This window comes from Balaenoptera borealis, assembly GCF_965194805.1.
Source record: "Balaenoptera borealis genome assembly, contig: HAP1_SCAFFOLD_436, whole genome shotgun sequence".
NCBI lineage: Eukaryota > Metazoa > Chordata > Mammalia > Artiodactyla > Balaenopteridae > Balaenoptera > Balaenoptera borealis.
Window position 1 is genome coordinate 591149 of NW_028123761.1, and position 17500 is coordinate 608648.

General features: G+C 36.3%; 1 protein-coding gene and 1 pseudogene across 3 annotated transcripts in view; one reads left to right on the plus strand and one right to left on the minus strand.

Annotated features, from left to right (window-relative positions):
* The window catches only part of DIAPH3 (diaphanous related formin 3), a 518008-nt gene that overhangs the window by 483140 nt on the left and 17368 nt on the right, over positions 1-17500 (plus strand). Inside the window, exon 28 of one of the 2 annotated variants that reach the window (XM_082408929.1) lies at positions 5777-5901. The exons of the other annotated variant lie outside the window; for it this stretch is intronic. Within the exon in view, the coding sequence (XP_082265055.1) occupies positions 5777-5790 (14 nt within the window). The 3' untranslated portion in view covers positions 5791-5901. Of the gene's footprint in view, positions 1-5776; positions 5902-17500 lie in introns of those variants that run through there. 2 annotated transcript variants of the gene reach the window in all.
* LOC309621434 (large ribosomal subunit protein eL31 pseudogene) lies at positions 7537-8524 on the minus strand (annotated as a pseudogene). The gene is made up of 2 exons: positions 8514-8524; positions 7537-7979 (listed from the first exon to the last, which is right to left on the minus strand). The product of its transcript is annotated as a large ribosomal subunit protein eL31 pseudogene (transcript).

The following is a 17500-nucleotide window of genomic DNA, read 5'->3' on the forward strand; positions in this document are numbered from 1 at the left end:
AGTTAAATTATACAGAGGATGTTGGAGGATGTTCCAGGATTACGTAAGTTATGTGTAAATACTACGCCATTATATATAAGGGACTTGAGCACCCATGGATTTTGGTATCCACAGGGTTCCTGGAGCCAGTCCCCAATGGATACCAAGTGACAACTGTATATGGAGGTAGGCTGGCTGCATAAGACCATAACCAGGCCCCTTTAATAATAGACTAGACAAGAAATTCCTTTTTTAAGTGCATAAGTTCACGATGGTTTATTTTCTCTACATCACATCTTCCTAACAATAGAAATAACAGCCAACATTTATGTAGCTCTTACTATAGCTAGGTAGTGTTTTGCCCTTACATATAGTAACTCATTCCATCATCACAAAAATCCCATAAGGCATAGGTATTTATATTTGTGTGTGTGTGTGTGTGTGTGTGTGTGTGTGTGTGTAAAAGAGGAACTTCACAGAAAGTTGCTGAATAACTTGCTCAAGTTTAAATAACTAGTAAATGTCCGAGGTGGGATTCAAACCCATGCATTTGTCCATATCCTTTACTTGAGAAAAATGAATGAATGAGTATAAGGACTCCTATGGGAAAGAGTTCCAAATTCCCCGGTTCATTTCAGGCAAACATTTGGGAAAGAGGCTGACTGTGTATCAGCCCAGACAAGTTCTAATAGTCCTCTTCCCTGAATATTAAATAATTGTTTACTATGCTTTATGTGACCTCAAAGATATAAGACCTAATTATTATCCCAGTTTCCTAAACAACAACCTATACCCCTAAGGATTTGACCACCTAGCTGTTGCCAGGGGGAAATAAACACCCCTTTGTTCCTGCAGGTCACACTGACCTTGTAAGAAATCCACAAAGGTTGGCTTTGTTTTTGAAGAGGCTTCTTTATATAGAATTAATTCACTGCCTCCATTGAGAGACACAGTAAGGAATAAAATATTTGATGTGAAAAAGAGACCCTCTTTCTCTGAAGGTCTTCAGTCTTTTTGTAGAAAAAATAATTTGTATGAAATGCCTTTATCAACTGAGTACATTTTATTATCATCATTGATTTCTAGTCTCTACTCTCTAATACATTCATTGGGAGCTCTTAGCCAAAAGTCATACATTATTATTTTTAATGTGTTTGTGTTTACTTCTCTGTATTACCTAAGGCTAATTTTATTATATTATTATTACCATCATTATTATTAAATTGCATTTTAATACCCACTTGCCTGTTTTTCTCAAATGTCTAGTGAGGATAGTTAACTATCAGTTGGACACTGAAATCCTGAGACAGGAAGAGTCCAAAAGATCAACACTCTTATGAGTGAGGGGTCACGAGATCAGCCATCTGAAGACTCTCACACTAGATCTGTGCCTCAGTGAATTGGAAGAAATACATAAAGGGTTGGGGATTCCTTAGTTGGTTAACTGGACCAGGAGGCTCAATTATCTCATGAGGCCCTGAGGTAGATATCAGGACCTATACACATAGTACAGAGCCCAGTGATGACAACGTCAGAGAAATGAGAGCAGGCAAATGGACCCCACTACTTCCTGGGGCTGATGGTTACCCTATCCCGAGGTGTTATGTTTAGATTAGCTAGTTCTATCTGTGAACAACATATTCACAGAAATTCAGAATCATTTGATTCATTGATTCCTGTCTTATTGTATGTGCATGCTGGAGAAAACATCAGTTACATATAAAGAATTACATATGTGTATACATATGTAGGTCCATACATATACATGCACACACAGTTATTATTTATATAGGGGTGGAAATAACTGGCTTTGTACAAAATTCTTTCCATCAATTTGGTTATATGAAATAATATATGTAAATCTATATATTTAATTCTAGAATACAACACTTGTAAAGTGAAGTTCTAGTTTATGTGATAGAATGGACTTCATAATCTGTTAAATATGGCAGCTATGTTTTCAAAAGAAATACTTTCTCCGCAAGTTAATAATAATCAAGGTTTGAGTTTTAATAAGTAATTATAAAATTTTAGCAGAGAAAAGACATTGGTCAGCAAAGCGTATGATGCTATTTTTTTCCTGTCTTTTACCTTTGTAATAAGCCATTTTTCTTAAGTCACTTTCTGCCGTTGAAAATGGTAGTGTTCGTGTTCTAGCAATAATTGTAGAGGTTTGAGTTATTATAAACTTTGAATATCAATTCCTCCCCTTCTGTGACAGTTCTACCACTAGGGAAGTCAGGCTTGCAAGGTCTAATTACTGCAGCGTTTTGATATCCCCAGCTACAATATCGGCAGGAATTTAAGCCATGGTAGAATTCATTGGTGACACCATTGTAACTAAAAAGCACAGAATCTGTTTTTAAGCTTGTTCAGGGTGGAAAAAAGTATTGGATGATGTCAAATAGTCTTGCTGTAAGTTCAGAAGTGCCTTGGATGATTCTAATATGAAATGCTAATTATTTGCAATAGGATGTAAATAAGGTGGCTCCAAGTCTTATTTGCAGTGACTAATGAAAGCTGTTGTACTGTAATCAGTGAGATACAGAGCAACAGGGCAATTCATTAGGAAAACCATAGTTGACAAGCAGTTAATGCATGCCAGTCTGGACCTTTCCTCTTGCTTCTGTTTGCTTCTATTATTTCTCGTTGATAATAATAAGTCCCATATGGAAAACATATAACAAGGATAAGAAGAAACTAGCAGCTAAATTTTGCCAAGCTAGGCTGAATATCTACAGGCTGTAAGTCTCCCTTTAGCTTTTCTTTGCCTATGAAAAACAACTGCCATATTAGGCTGATTGAAAATACAGTGATTTTCTAGTCAGCAAACTGCTAGTCTGAGAATTTTTCATGTTATCTCTCCAGACTTGAGCAAAACTTAACTATGCTGCAAATTATTTTATATTCCAAATATATATTACATTTCAAAGTTTAACCACATTTTCACTTCCCGTACTTTAGCAACAGAATACTTTTAACAAATAAAAAACACAAAATTGCTTGATATACTGCTCTCTTCTCTGTGTTATCCAGTACATGCCTTAGTAAACAAAAGTTGAAACTCTGGAATAGCTTTTCTGCTCTGGGTTGTACGTTCATCACAGCAGCAATAGTATAGGATACTACACTCTTTTAAAACTTGTATAGCCAAATTTCTAACATATAGCTATTAAAGTAAAGGAAATAATTATGTTTTATTCCCCACAGGTAGAAAAATTAGGAAGGTGACTACTGTTGTCTGTAATTTTTAGACCTGTTTCTTTCACTGATTATCCATGACTACCAGAAAGGAAAGCCAGCTCATTTGATTAAGTGAGCATTTTATGGTCCCTCTCTTTTTAAAAAGATTTTAAGGTACCTTGTCTATTTAAAGCATGGAGAAGTAACTGAAAAGTCAGTACTGTGATTTATTTCTGAGCTTCCTGACAGCCAGGGGGAAGAAAGGAAGCAGAGCTGGTTCTAGAGTACCAAAGCTTGGGCTGCATCCTCTGGGCAAGAGAATACTTGAATCTAGGTTCAAGGAAACAAAACCCAGGAAATACCCAGGGTCTAAGGCCAATGGAGAGTTTAATTTAGTCTTTATTCCCCATTATTTAAAATGCCATGAATTATCCACACTGAGCTCTTTCATTTTATCTGGAGTTGTCTTAAATCCTTTAGACAATCTCGGGCCCCTAAGCTGGTATAGAATAAGATCACTCTGCAGTGGTAGTGAATGCAAGGGGTTTTGCACAAGTAGGATTGCCAGATAAAACACAGATGGTCAGTTAAATTTGAATTCCAATAAGCAATGAATACTTTTTTAATACCAGTATTTCCCATAAATACTTTAAAAATATTATATAAATATATCCCAAATATTACATGGGACATACTGATACTAAAGATATTATTTGTTATTTATCTGAAACAATTGTTAACCTGAAATTCAAATTTTTGTCCTAAATCTGGCAACCCTACCCACAGCCTGCAGGTTAAGCCTCACAAACTGTAATAAGGAACTGTCCCTTTATCACAAAAACTTAGTCTTTTTTTCCTTCTTTTAACCTTTGTTGAGATGTTGATGGTGACAGATAGAAAAACCATTATTTTCTAGCAAAGAGAGACTTAACAAAGGAGCTTTAGGCCATACATGATAATCAACCCAAAAAGGAAGCTTTATCAAGGGGCTATTTCAAGTGAGCTATGGATTGGTGGGGAAAGAACACACACACACACAGAGTACAATTAAATTAAGTTTCCAGTTAAAATTGCCAGAGAGATAGCATCTTATGGGAAGTTGGATGTCTGCATGGTGGGAATGGATATAGCGTATCTCAATACCCCATTGCCTCCGGGAACTAATGAGGGCCTGCAGCTTCCAGAGCACAGTCCTGGGAAGTAGGGTCTCACTGACTCTGAGAAGCTTAGTTCTTATTGTACTTACTGTTCTTTTATCCTTGGGGTTTTAAATCTTGGATATTATTCTGGAAGTACTTCTACTAACAATCTGGACACTTTGCATCAAGGAACTGTTTTAAACATTGGCCTCTCATCCTTGAACACATGTCAGTGTCACCAAGAGCACAAAAGATTCTGAGTGCGGGAGAGCCGAGTAGCATCCTTTAGTCCCTGAACATTATTTTCAAGTGCTCCTTTCCCTATAGACTTTGAACCCTGTATTGCTCTTCCTCTCCACTACAAACTGGAAATTCATTTCTTGGAAGGAGTATATATGTGCTGGCATGTGTTTAGATCAATGTTCAGCTTGAGACCAGAATTCAGTTTAAGCCGAAAAGTATTTATAATGGCACATTAAATGGATTGCAGTATCATTGGGAGAAATGAAGAAGCACTCTAGATTGAGTTTTATGAATAATATCCAAAGCCAGGACACAGGCCATCAAGGCAATTGCTCCCTCCTCTGTGAGACGGAACTGCCTGCTGAATTGGGAAGCTGCTGCTCTAGAACCTCACTGCCACTCCTGACACGAAGTCCCTATGATCTGGAAGCTACCGTCGTTACTGCCAGCTACAGAACCACGCAGGGCCCTTGCTGTCTACCCCAACATAGCAGATACCCATCTTCCCTTTCAGCACCCACAAAGCTAGTGACCAGATACTGGGAACTTGCTGATGCTTCCAAAGTCACATTTGTGAGCAAAACCAGCAAAAACACGGCCTCCACTTTACTTCCACCTTTCTAAACCTTGAACAGTTTGGAGACTGGCCAAACCAAATCATATCCAAACTGCGAGAGGATCTTTGAGATGGTTCTTAGCTTTCCAGCCAGTATAATACAGGAAGGCACTGTAGTAGGTGGTTAAAATGGATGTTGACTGTCAGTTCTCCATAACCTTGTTTACAAGTAATTGTCACATCTTATTAATTAATCTGCCCCCTACAGAAGGGAAAAATCAATAAAGGCCATGTCATAAGGCTGTCAGACACTTTTTGGAAAATGTTTCTGAAGACCTTCTGTAAATTAGATCATTAATATTTCCGTCTGTAGGGTTATATACCTATTCTTGAACAGTGGCAAGTTTTTTTTTCTGGGCTTGAATTCTTAAGGGCTTTGAACACAGAATCTTTGACAGGGGTAATGACATGTCTTATGGACAGTGTTCTGACAACAGTTTTGTGTCAAACATAAAAGCTTCTTTATATGGTTGTATCTTTATTCAGAAGTATTTGCCTTGCTTCTGATGCTCCTGAAAGGGCATGCGCTGCCAGCACTATTCTGGCCATAACTTTGATGGTGCTCAGAAACTGTTTTCAGAACTAATCTACCTTGTTTCTGCTTTGGTTCCTCCAGACACAAGCAAGTAACCTGATGGGACTGGAATTCCTTCCCTTTTCACCTACTGTTATGGCTGGATTGATGCCAAGTGGGGCATACACAAATCCACCCAAGTTTTCTTTGGTTTATGGTACATCCTCTTTTCTCTGTCATTAACCATTATTTTTCAAATGGACCCAAAGCGAAAAGGTTCCTAAGGCAATGGTGAGAGGAAAATAGGGTAGAATTAGTGATAGTCCAGAAATAGTTATAGGGCTATTTACAGGACTGGATTTTCATTTGGTAGGAAATAGAGAAACCCACATCATTGATTCACCTGGTTCTTATACAGTTGTGGAAATGTTGACAAATAACTATGAGTTAACAGCTTGAGTACTGAAGTATGGTTCCTCCTTTTATATTACTTGAGGAGCCATTGCTGTATAAAAATCACAGTGCAATAAATGCAATAAAAATCATCTTTATTTATCAAAATAACATTTATTACCAAGACATGAAAAAAAATGAAACTGACAAAGTAAGTTACACATTACTATCAATCTTTTGCAAGTTTCATGGATTCATTCAGTAAAAAGGCCATACTTGCAAATTCCACTTGAGCTTTTCTAATCAAATGTTCATATAAGTTGGTTATGATTGTTAACAATCCCTTTTGGGAAAATGGATGATTTTTTTTCTTAAATAGAACAAAACAAGATGTACTATAGTATAACTGTAAAATATAATTCAAAAATCTTGACTTATATAATGTTTAGAGAGTTATTTGTGGAATTTTTCAATATGAAAATTCAGCCAAGTATACATTTAGTAAGTTGCATTATTTTGGACTGCTTTAATAGGGTAAAAATCTTAGAAAAATAAAAATCATGGGAATTAGGGCTAAGTTCCTACAATACTTCTTTAATAGCAACTGTATGCCTCACCCCACATAAATACTTCTTAAACTTTCATTTGGGATTGTTACATATGCTAGTCAGTCAATGAAAATGAGTTATTGGGGCAGATAAATAAATGGGCTTAAAATATTTACTTACTAGCTTAAATAACTACCAATAACTGTGTTCTGCTAAGCTTCGAAAATTCTAGTCATTTTCCTCTCTGTTTGCCTAAAGTCTTTCTCATACATTCAGCTTTATAGATAACTGACAGGCACATACAGAGGAGAACGCTTGCAATGGTGATATATTTTATGGCATTTTATTCGTTCAACCAGCATTTTTGAGCACCAACCACATGTGGAACCTGCCTTGGTTACAAAGGTGACACAGTGTTTCCTGGCCTGATGTACTTCCGCGTTTTACAGAAGAAACTATTGAGGTTTATATTATTATACATTGTCCATATTTATTAAAATAAGTTATTTACAGATTTTTATGAACTTTTTTCATAGAATAAACCTAAATGTTTTCATTAAATGTTAATAGTTTGTAATATTTCAGACATAGTATTTTATTAATTTTTTTAGAATCTATGTTTTAATTAATTCTAATTTAATTTAATTTTGGCTAAGTAAAACATTCACATGGTTCAAATTGAGAATTTCAAAAGAAAATGCAGTGAACAATTCCCCTCCCCTTTGTCTTCCAACCAACCAGTTTCCCCCTCCCCAGCAAAAATGCATATTGGTTAAGATTAGGTTCAAGTGCATATAAGAGAAAACTCAAATATCATTGACTTAAGTACTTCAATTAGAGAAATTCAAAAGTATCGGTCTGATGCTTATATGGAAGTTCCACAATGTCATCAGGGACTTGGACTCCTGTCTTTTTTGTTTGTAGTTTTATAACTTTATTTGACAGTGGTTAGCTCTCATCCACACTGACTGTAGATTTTTGAAGGTGATGACAGGAACATTAATAACCAACATTTAGAGCTTGTTTGGTAAGTCTTCATCCTCATTACGTTTTCTGAACAACCACACATGGATCCAGTATGGGACATTCTGATTCCTTTGGCCCAGACAGCTTTGTTGAGCCTGGTGTCAATGTGCACATCTGGAATTCCCATCTCCTTCATGGAGAACTTCCAATGTTTTTGAGTGTCTGAGGGGTAGGCGTCTTGAACCCCAGTCCATGGATGTGCTTGTGAATGTTGATGGTATATTCTCTGGTCACCGCTTCATTGATGGCAGTCCCTCTTCTTGCCACCCTTCTTTGCAGGAGCCGTTCTTCCAGGCCCAGGTTGGAAAGGATGAGGGTGAGGGATTATCTCCTTTGGTCTTTATGCTTACCATCTTTATCCTTTAGCTTTTAGTCTGAAGGCTACCTCCTGGTCCAGTTTGGCTACTGGGATGCCATGTGATTTCTGTATTCCAGGGAGGAGAAAGAAGTCAATAAGAGCCAAAAGTCATGGCTCTATAAACAGCTTTCCCCACCATGAAGAAGAGGAAATGTAGAGAGAAGTTTAGCTCACAGGGTACCCATGTGAAAGAAATGCCTGTAGCAGATAGGACATGAGCAGCTTGAGAGAAAGTATTCCCTGGAACGGAACATCACCAGGGACAGCAGTGGCCAAAGGCAGACTTCACATATTTTACTTTTTTGTTTAGGACCAACCTTTTTAAATAATTTACATGTATCATAGTTTGTTAATACCTTCTTCATCAAATCATAGTATCTTATTTGTAAACTGAAATTTTACCTAGAAATGTGACATGGAACTGATATTAAATGTTGTATTTGATAGATATTTTCCCTAAGTAAGAATATGGCTCTTTATTCATTCTATGGTTCAGCCCAAATTACATAAGTACCCGGGTCCCATTTCACTAATATACTGTTTTTCGAGCAGGACATTTTATTTCATGGCTTAATTTCAAGGGGAAAAATATTCTGGAAAGAAGGCATTATATGAGGTGTTACAGAAAAAGAGCAGCCTACTGTTTTTGTACTAAAGAAAACTGAGAGCGTTTTAGAAAGATGTCTTTCTTATTAGAGGCAGACCATGAGCTAAATCTCAGGTAAAGAGATGCACTATCAGTGGTTGTCACAGTATACTTGTTTCAGGTTTGGATTCTGAATATACTTTCTATAAATTATCAGTAGAGTTGGGGGGAAAAAAGCTTTTTGTGAGGTGGCACTGTCATTAAAGTATATGAATGTGAGGTATCTGCTACTTCTCACAGAAGCTGTAATAAAATATATGGAAAACTATTCTCCAGTCTTTTTTCAGCTTTAATGAGTTACAATTGACATATAAAACTGTAAGATGTCTAAAGTGTACAATGTGATAATTTGACATATGTATACATTACAACAGCACACCCATTGAGTTAATTCATGCATCCATCACCTCACATACTTCACATATTTACCTTTCTTTCTTTTTTGGCAAAAACATTTAAGGTTTGCTTTCTTAGCAAATTATGATTATACAATGCAGTGTTATCAACTGTAGTCACCATGTTATACATTAGATCCCCTGACCTTATTCATTTTATTATTGAAAGCTTGTGCCCTTTTACCAATCATTCCCTGTTTCCCCCACCCCCACCTCCCACTCCTGGAACCACTTTTTTACTCTCTGTTTCCATGAGTTTCTTTTTTTTTTTCTTTTTTATATTCCACAGAGAAGTGATTCCATGTGGTACTTTCTGCCTAGCTTCTTTCACTTAGCATAATGCACTGCAGATTCATCCATGTTGTCAGGATGAAATGGCAGGATTTCCTTATTTTTAAGGCTGAATAATATTCCATTACATATTGTATACGTATATATACACACCACATTTTCTTGATCCATTCATTCATTGATGCGCACTTAGGTTGTTTCCATACCTTGGCTGTTGTGAATAATGCTGTAATGAACATGAGAGTACAGATATCTCCTTGAGATAAGGGTTTCATTTCCTCTCTAATCTTTTTGATAATTAAAAACCAGCTCAGAGCCAGCTCTACCCACCACCAGTCCCTCCCATCAGGAAACTTGCACAAGCCTCTTAGATAGCCACATCCAGCAGAGGGCAGACAGCAGAAGCAAGAAGAACTACAATCCTGCAGCCTGTGGAACAAAAACCACGTTCACAGAAACATAGACAAGATGAAAAGGCAGAAGGCTATGTACCAGATGAAGGAACAAGATAAAACCCCAGAAAAACAACTAAATGAAGTGGAGATAGGCAACCTTCCAGAAAAAGAATTCAGAATAATGATAGTGAAGATGATCCAGGACCTCAGAAAAAGAATGGAGGCAAAGATCGAGAAGATGCAAGAGATGTTTACCAAAGACCTAGAAGAACTAAAGAACAAACAAACAGACATGAACAATAAAATAACTGAAATGAAAACTACACTAGAAGGAATCAATAGCAGAATAACTGAGGCAGAAGGACGGATAAATGACCTGGAAGACAGAATGGTGGAATTCACTGTTGCGGAACAGAATAAAGAAAAAAGAGTGAAAAGAAATGAAGACAGCCTAAGAGACCTCTGGGACAACATTAAATGCAACAATATTTGCATTATAGAGGTCCCAGACGGATGAGAGAGAGAAAGGACCCGAGAAAATATTTGAAGAGATCATAGTCGAAAACTTCCCTAACATGGGAAAGGAAATAGCCGCCCAAGTCCAGGAAATGCAGTGAGTTCCATACAGGATAAACCCAAGGAGAAACACGCCGAGACACATAGTAATCAAATTGGCAAAAATTAAAGACAAAGAAAAATTATTGAATGCAGCAAGGGGAAAATGACAAATAACACACAAGGGAACTCCCATAAGGTTAACAGCTGATTTCTCAGTAGAAACTCTACAAGCCAGAAGGGAGTGGCATGATATATTTAAAGTGATGAAAGGGAAGAACCTACAACCAAGATTACTCTACATGGCAAGGATCTCATTCAGATTCGATGGAGAAATCAAAAGGTTTACAGACAAGCAAAAGCTAATGGAATTCAGCACCACCAAACCAGCTCTACAGCAAATGCTAAAGGAACTTCTCTAAGTGGGAAACACAAGAGAAGAAAAGGACCTACATAAACAAACCCAAAACAATTAAGAAAATGGTCATAGGAACATACATATCAATAATTACCTTAAACGTGAATGGATTAAATGCTCCAACCAAAAGTACAGGCTTGCTGAATGGATACAAAAACAAGACCCCTATACATGCTGTCTACAAGAGACACACTTCAAACCTAGGGACATATACAGACTGAAAGTGAGGGGATGGAAAAAGATATTCCATGCAAATGGAAATCAAAAGAGAACTGGAGTAGCTATACTCATATCAGATAAAATAGACTTTAAAATAAAGAATGTTACAAGAGACAAGGAAGGACACTACATAATGATCAAGGGATCAATCCAAGAAGAAGATATAACAATTATAAATATATATGTACCCAATATAGGAGCACCTCAATACATAAGGCAACTACTGACAGCTATAAAAGAGGAAATCGACAGTAACACAGTAATAGTGGGGGACTTTAACACCTCACTTACACCAATGGACAGATCATCCAAAATGAAAATAAATAAAGAAACAGAAGCCTTAAATGACACAATAGACCAGATAGATTTAATTGATATTTATAGGACAATCCATCCCAGAACAACAGATTACACTTTCTTCTCAAGTGCACATGGAACATTCTCCAGGATAGATCACATCCTGGGTTACAAATCAAGCCTCAGCAAATTTAAGAAAATTGAAATCATATCAAGCATCTTTTCTGACCACAACACTATGAGATTAGAAATGAATTACAGGGAAAAAAAACATAAAAAACACAGACATATGGAGGCTAAACAATATGTTACTAAATAACCAAGAGATCACTGAAGGAATCAAAGAGGAAACCAAAAAATACCTAGAGACAAATGACAATGAAAATACGACGATCCAAAACCTATGGGATGCAGCACAAGCAGTTCTAAGAGGGAAGTTTATAGTTATACAAGCCAACCTAAAGAAACAAGAAAAATCTCAAATAAACAATCTAACCTTACACCTAAAGGAACTAGAGAAAGAAGAACAAACAAAACCCAAAGTGAGCAGGAGGAAAGAAATCATAAAGATCAGAGCAGAAATAAATGAAATAGAAACAAAGAAAACAATAGCAAAGATCAATAAAACTAAAAGCTGGTTCTTTGAGAAGATAAACAAAATTGATAAACCATTAGCCAGACTCATCAAGAAAAAGAGGGAGAGGACTCAAATCAATAAAATTAGAAATGAAAAAGGAGAAGTTACAACAGACACCTCATAAATACAAAGCATCCTAAGAGACTACTACAAGCAGCTCTATGCCAATAAAATGGACAACCTGGAAGAAATGGACAAATTCTTAGAAAGGTATAACCTTTCAAGACTGAAACAGGAAAAATAGAAAATATGAACAGAGCTATCACAAGTAATGAAATTGAAACTTTGATTAAAAAGCTTCCAGTAAACAAAAGTCCAGGAGTAGATGGCTTCACAGGTGAGTTCTATCAAACATTTAGAGGAGAGCTAACACCCCTCCTTCTCAAACTCTTCCAAAAAATTGCCAAGGAAGGAACACTCCCAAATTCATTCTATGAGGCCACCATCACCCTGATATCGAAACCAGACAAAGATACTACAAAAAAAGAAAATTACAGACCAATATCACTGATGAATATAGATGCAAATATCCTCAACAAAATACTAGCAAACAGAATCCAACAGCACATTAAAAGGATCATACACCATGATCAAGTTGTATTTATCCCAGGGATGCAAGGATTCTTCAATATATGCAAATCAATGATTGTGATACACCATATTAACAAACTGAAGAATAAAAACCATATGATCATCTCAATAGATGCAGAAAAAGCTTTTGACAAAATTCAACACCAATTTATGATAAAAACCCTCTAGAAAGTGGGCATAGAGGGAACCTACCTCAACATAATAAAGGTCATATATTAGAAACCCACAGCAAACATCATTCTCAATGGTGAAAAACTGAAAACACTTTCTTGAAGATCAGGAACAAGACAAGGATGTCCACTCTCACCACTCTTATTCAACCTAGTTTTGGAAGTCCTAGCCATGGCAATCAGAGAAGAAAAAGAAATAAAAGGAATACAAATTGGAAAAGAAGAAGTAAAACTGTCACTGTTTGCAGATGACATGGTACTCTACATAGAGAATCCTAAAGATGCCACCAGAAAACTACTAGAGCTAATCAATGAATTTGGTAAAGTTGCAGGATACAAAATTAATGCACAGAAATCTCGTGCATTGCTATACACTAATTATGAAAAATATGAAAGAGAAATTAAGGAAACACTCCCATTTACCATTGCAACAAAAAGAATAAAATACCTAGGAATAAACCTACCGAGGGAGACGAAAGCCCTGTATGCAGAAAACTATAAGACACTGATGGAAGAATTTAAAGGTGATACCAAAAGATGGAGAGATATACCATGTTCTTGTACTGGAAGAATCAATATTGTGAAAATGACTATACTAACCAAAGCAGTCTACAGATTCAATGCAATCCCTATCAAATTACCAATGGCATTTTTTATGGAACTAGAACAAAAAAATCTTAAAATTTGTATGGAAACACAAAAGACCCCGAATAGCCAAAGCAGTCTTGAGGGAAAAAAATGGAGGGGGAGGAATCAGACTCCCTGACTTCAGACTATACTACAGAGCTACAGTAATCAAGACAATATGGTACTGACACAAAAACAGAAACATAGATCAATGGAACAAGATAGAAAGCCCAGAGAAAAAGCCACGCACCTATGGTCAACTGATCTATGACAAAGGAGGCAAGGATACAGAATGGAGAAAAGACAGTCTCTTCAACAAGTGGTGCTGGGAAAACTGGACAACTACATGTAAAAGAATGAAATTAGAACACTTCCTAACACCATACACAAAGATAAACTCAAAATGGATTTGAGACCTAAATGTAAGACCGGACACTATAAAACTCTTAGAGGAAAGCATAGGAAGAACCCTCTTTGACATAAATCACAGCAAGATCTTTTTTGATCCACCTGCTAGAGTAATGGAAATAAAAACAAAAATAAACAAATGGGACCTAATGAAACTTCAAAACTTTGCACAACAAAGGAAACCATATACAAGACAAAAAGACAACCCTCAGAATGGGAGAAAATATTTGCAAACGAATCAATGGACAAAGGATTAATCTCCAAAATATATAAACAGCTCATGCAGCTCAATATTAAAAAAACAAACAACCCAATCCAAAAATGGGCAGAAGACCTAGATAGACATTTCTCCAAAGAAGACATACAGATGGCCAAGAAGCACATGAAAAACTGCTCAACATCACTAATTATTAGAGAAATGCAAATCAAAACTACAATGAGGTATCACCTCAAACCAGTTAGAATGAGTATCATCAGACAATCTACAAAGAACAAATGCTGGAGAGGGTGTGGATAAAAGGGAATCCTCTTGCACTGTTGGTGGGAATGTAAATTGATACAGCCACTATGGAGAACAGTATGGAGGTTCCTTAAAAAACTAAAAATAGAATTACCATATGATCCAGCAATCCCAGTACTGGGCATGTACCCAGAGAAAATCATATTTCAAAAAGACACATGCACCCCAATGTTCATTGCAGCACTATTTGCAATAACCAGGTCATGGAAGCAACCTAAATGGCCATCGACAGATGAATGGATAAAGAAGATGTGGTATGTATATACAATGGAATATTACTCAGCCATAAAAAGGAACGAAATTGGGTCATTTGTTGAGCCGTGGATGGATCTAGAGACTGTCATACAGAGTGAAGTAAGTCAGAAAGCAAAAAACAAATATCGTATATTAACGCATATATGTGGAATCTAGAAAAATGGTACAGTTGAACCGGTTTGCAGGGCAGAAATTGAGACACAGACGTAGAGAACAAATGTATGGACACCAAGGGGGGAAAGCCGCAGGGGGTTGGGGGTGGAGGTGTGATGAATTGGGAGATTGGGATTGATATGTAAACACTGATGTGTGTAAAATGAATGACTAATAAGAACCTGCTGTATAAAAAAATAAATTTAAAAATTAAAAAAAAAAAAGGAAATCATGTTAGACACTACAAGACCAAGTACGCAGACTTTAATCTGGGAGAAATCAAAATGCTTTGTATGCTAAAAGTGCCTCAAGAAAAGCTGGCCACACTTTCTCTCACTTCTGTTAGAACTAATCAAAATTATCTTTTTTTTTTACATCTTTATTGGAGTATAATTGCTTTACAATGTTGTGTTAGTTTCTGCTGTATAACAAAGTGAATCATCTATACATACAAGTATATCCCCATATCTCCTCCCTCTTGCTTCTCCCTCCCACCCTCCCTATCCCACCCCTCTAGGTGTTCACAATGCACCGAGCTGGTCTGTTTTACGTGGCTGCTTCCCACTAGCTATATATTTTACATTTGGTAGTATATATAAGTCCATGCCACTCTCTCACTTCGTCCCAGCTTACCCTTCCCCCTCCCTGCCCCCCAAAAATAAACAGCTCCAAGGGTTACTGTATTGGATAACAGTCTACCAAAATGATTTAACAAATAATAATTACTTTTTTAAAACAGATATTACTTTTTTCTGCCTTTCTCAACATTTCTCTGTCAAAGATGTCTCAATTGCACATACTGTATAGTATATGCAGAGTTTGTCTTTAAGAGATATTATTAGAAGACAGTACCATCTGACTTTTGGAAACTTGCTTATGGTGATCTACTTTCTTCCTCTATCATCTTAACAGGCTCATGGCATTAAGCTAATTCTTTTAGCACTTCACATTCAGTAACTGTGAATAGGATTAGGTAGTCTGTTTTATTTAGGCCAGGAACACTTTGGTGTTTATAATTTATAATGCTTTTCCTTGAATAAAACACTATCAATGTTTCTGAAAATTTGGATGTATTGTCAAGTGCTAGACAGCTTTGATTTTCTTTTTGAGCTATTCAAAGATAGAATTTAGAACAAGAGGAATTTAGCTTTGTAATTACAAGGACTTATCACAGTACCTTCTCTAAAGTTTTAGGACCTTGTTAGAGTGGTTTATGTTCAATAATATTCTTTTTAAAGGGAGGAAAGTTGAGTGTGAGTTTTTCCTCACCACAGGCAGCATGGTGTCAGGAAGGTAGCCAACAACCTAGCCTTGACCTTTAAGCCTGTTTCCTCACCATAACACTGAAATAACAATTGCAACCACAAAAGATTGTTATGAGTCTGAAAATGAATATATAAGTGACCTGGCTAGTGCCTGGTATATGCCAGTTCAGTAATTATTGATTTTTCTTTCTTTCTGCTGTTAAATTTCCCTGTTGTGGTTTAGTGTTCTCTGTAGAGATGGATTAGAGATTAAAAGTTCAATATGATTAGTGACATATAGAACTGTCTATTTTAATAATTGGTTTTTTGTTTTGTTTTGTTTTTACCCTTGGAACTCGGAGGCTAGCACTTTGGAAGATTTATCCTCCTATACCTATAATTCCCTTCGTTGCTATCAACTCAATGGTGGTAATATTGAGGTGAGTTTATGGTTATAGGGAAAAGTCACCAGTGTTTCTCTTGCATAGGTAACTGGAAACATAATGTAACCATTATGGGTTTTGTGGGGGGGTTAGTTCTATAAAGATAGTATTTTCGTTATATAATATTCATTATGAAGTACATGGCAAAAAAGTAAGATTTGTCCCAAAGGGTCTGAGTGAGTAGTCAGACTTGGCCTTGGTTGGACCAGGAGGAGTGAGCTGTTGGGTGACAAATTAATGCAGGACTTGGAATTAGATGAAGCAACAGAGACCACAAGTTCCTTCCACCATGGATCACTGGATGGCACTGAAGGTGGCTGGCTGACAGATGGCTACCCTCTGTGCAAACTGTAAAGTAGGCCCCTAAGAAAGTGCTTGCAGCTTAAATAAATGCATATAGATTAAAAATTTTAAATTTAAAAATTGTACCCCATATATTATAAATTTTTAACATTTAAATGATGTTTAAGAGTTTTAATTGTTTCACAGCAAACTCAGAGTAGTTCTAAAGCAGTGTTTTTCTAAAATTATACCAGCCCTTGTTGATCCTGTATTTTGATTACTATTTAAAATGTCAACCCTCCTGGACTGTTATGTTACAGAGCTTTTGAATATATCTTGTCAGTGGTTTTGAAAATATTACATACGTGCTTGATATATACCGTTCTGTGTTTCTGGGTGCATTTTGTGAGAGTTACTCCAGTGTACAAAATTTTTTTTAAAAATTAAATTAGAATGTTTTTATTAGTATTACCTTTTATTTTTTTAATAGGCACTCCAGTCACTAGTCACAGTTATCATAAAGGAGAGATGATGTAATAATATAAAGTAGTCACGTATTCCCCTATTGGTAGATAATCTCATTTAAAACAGAATTCAGTGAGTGAATATATTTTATAATAATTCTGTCAGACCCACTTATTTTATGTGTTAAGGAACCAATAGAGGGAATATAACATCAAAGACCAGGTTTCAAATTCAGCCTCAGCCACTTATAGTGTGACCTTATTTGAGTTAATTAAGCTATCTTAGGTTCAGTATCATATTTATAAAATGGAAATGTTAATAATAATATCTACTTCAGAAGGTTTCTGTGAGCACTTAAAGCTATTTAGATGTGAAGAGTTTGGTATGTTGCCTGGCACAGAGCACTTCTCCATGAGAGGTACCTGTATTTTTGTTGTCGACATCATCTTCATTATCATCGCTTTTGAATTAACATTTCTTGGATGTCCAA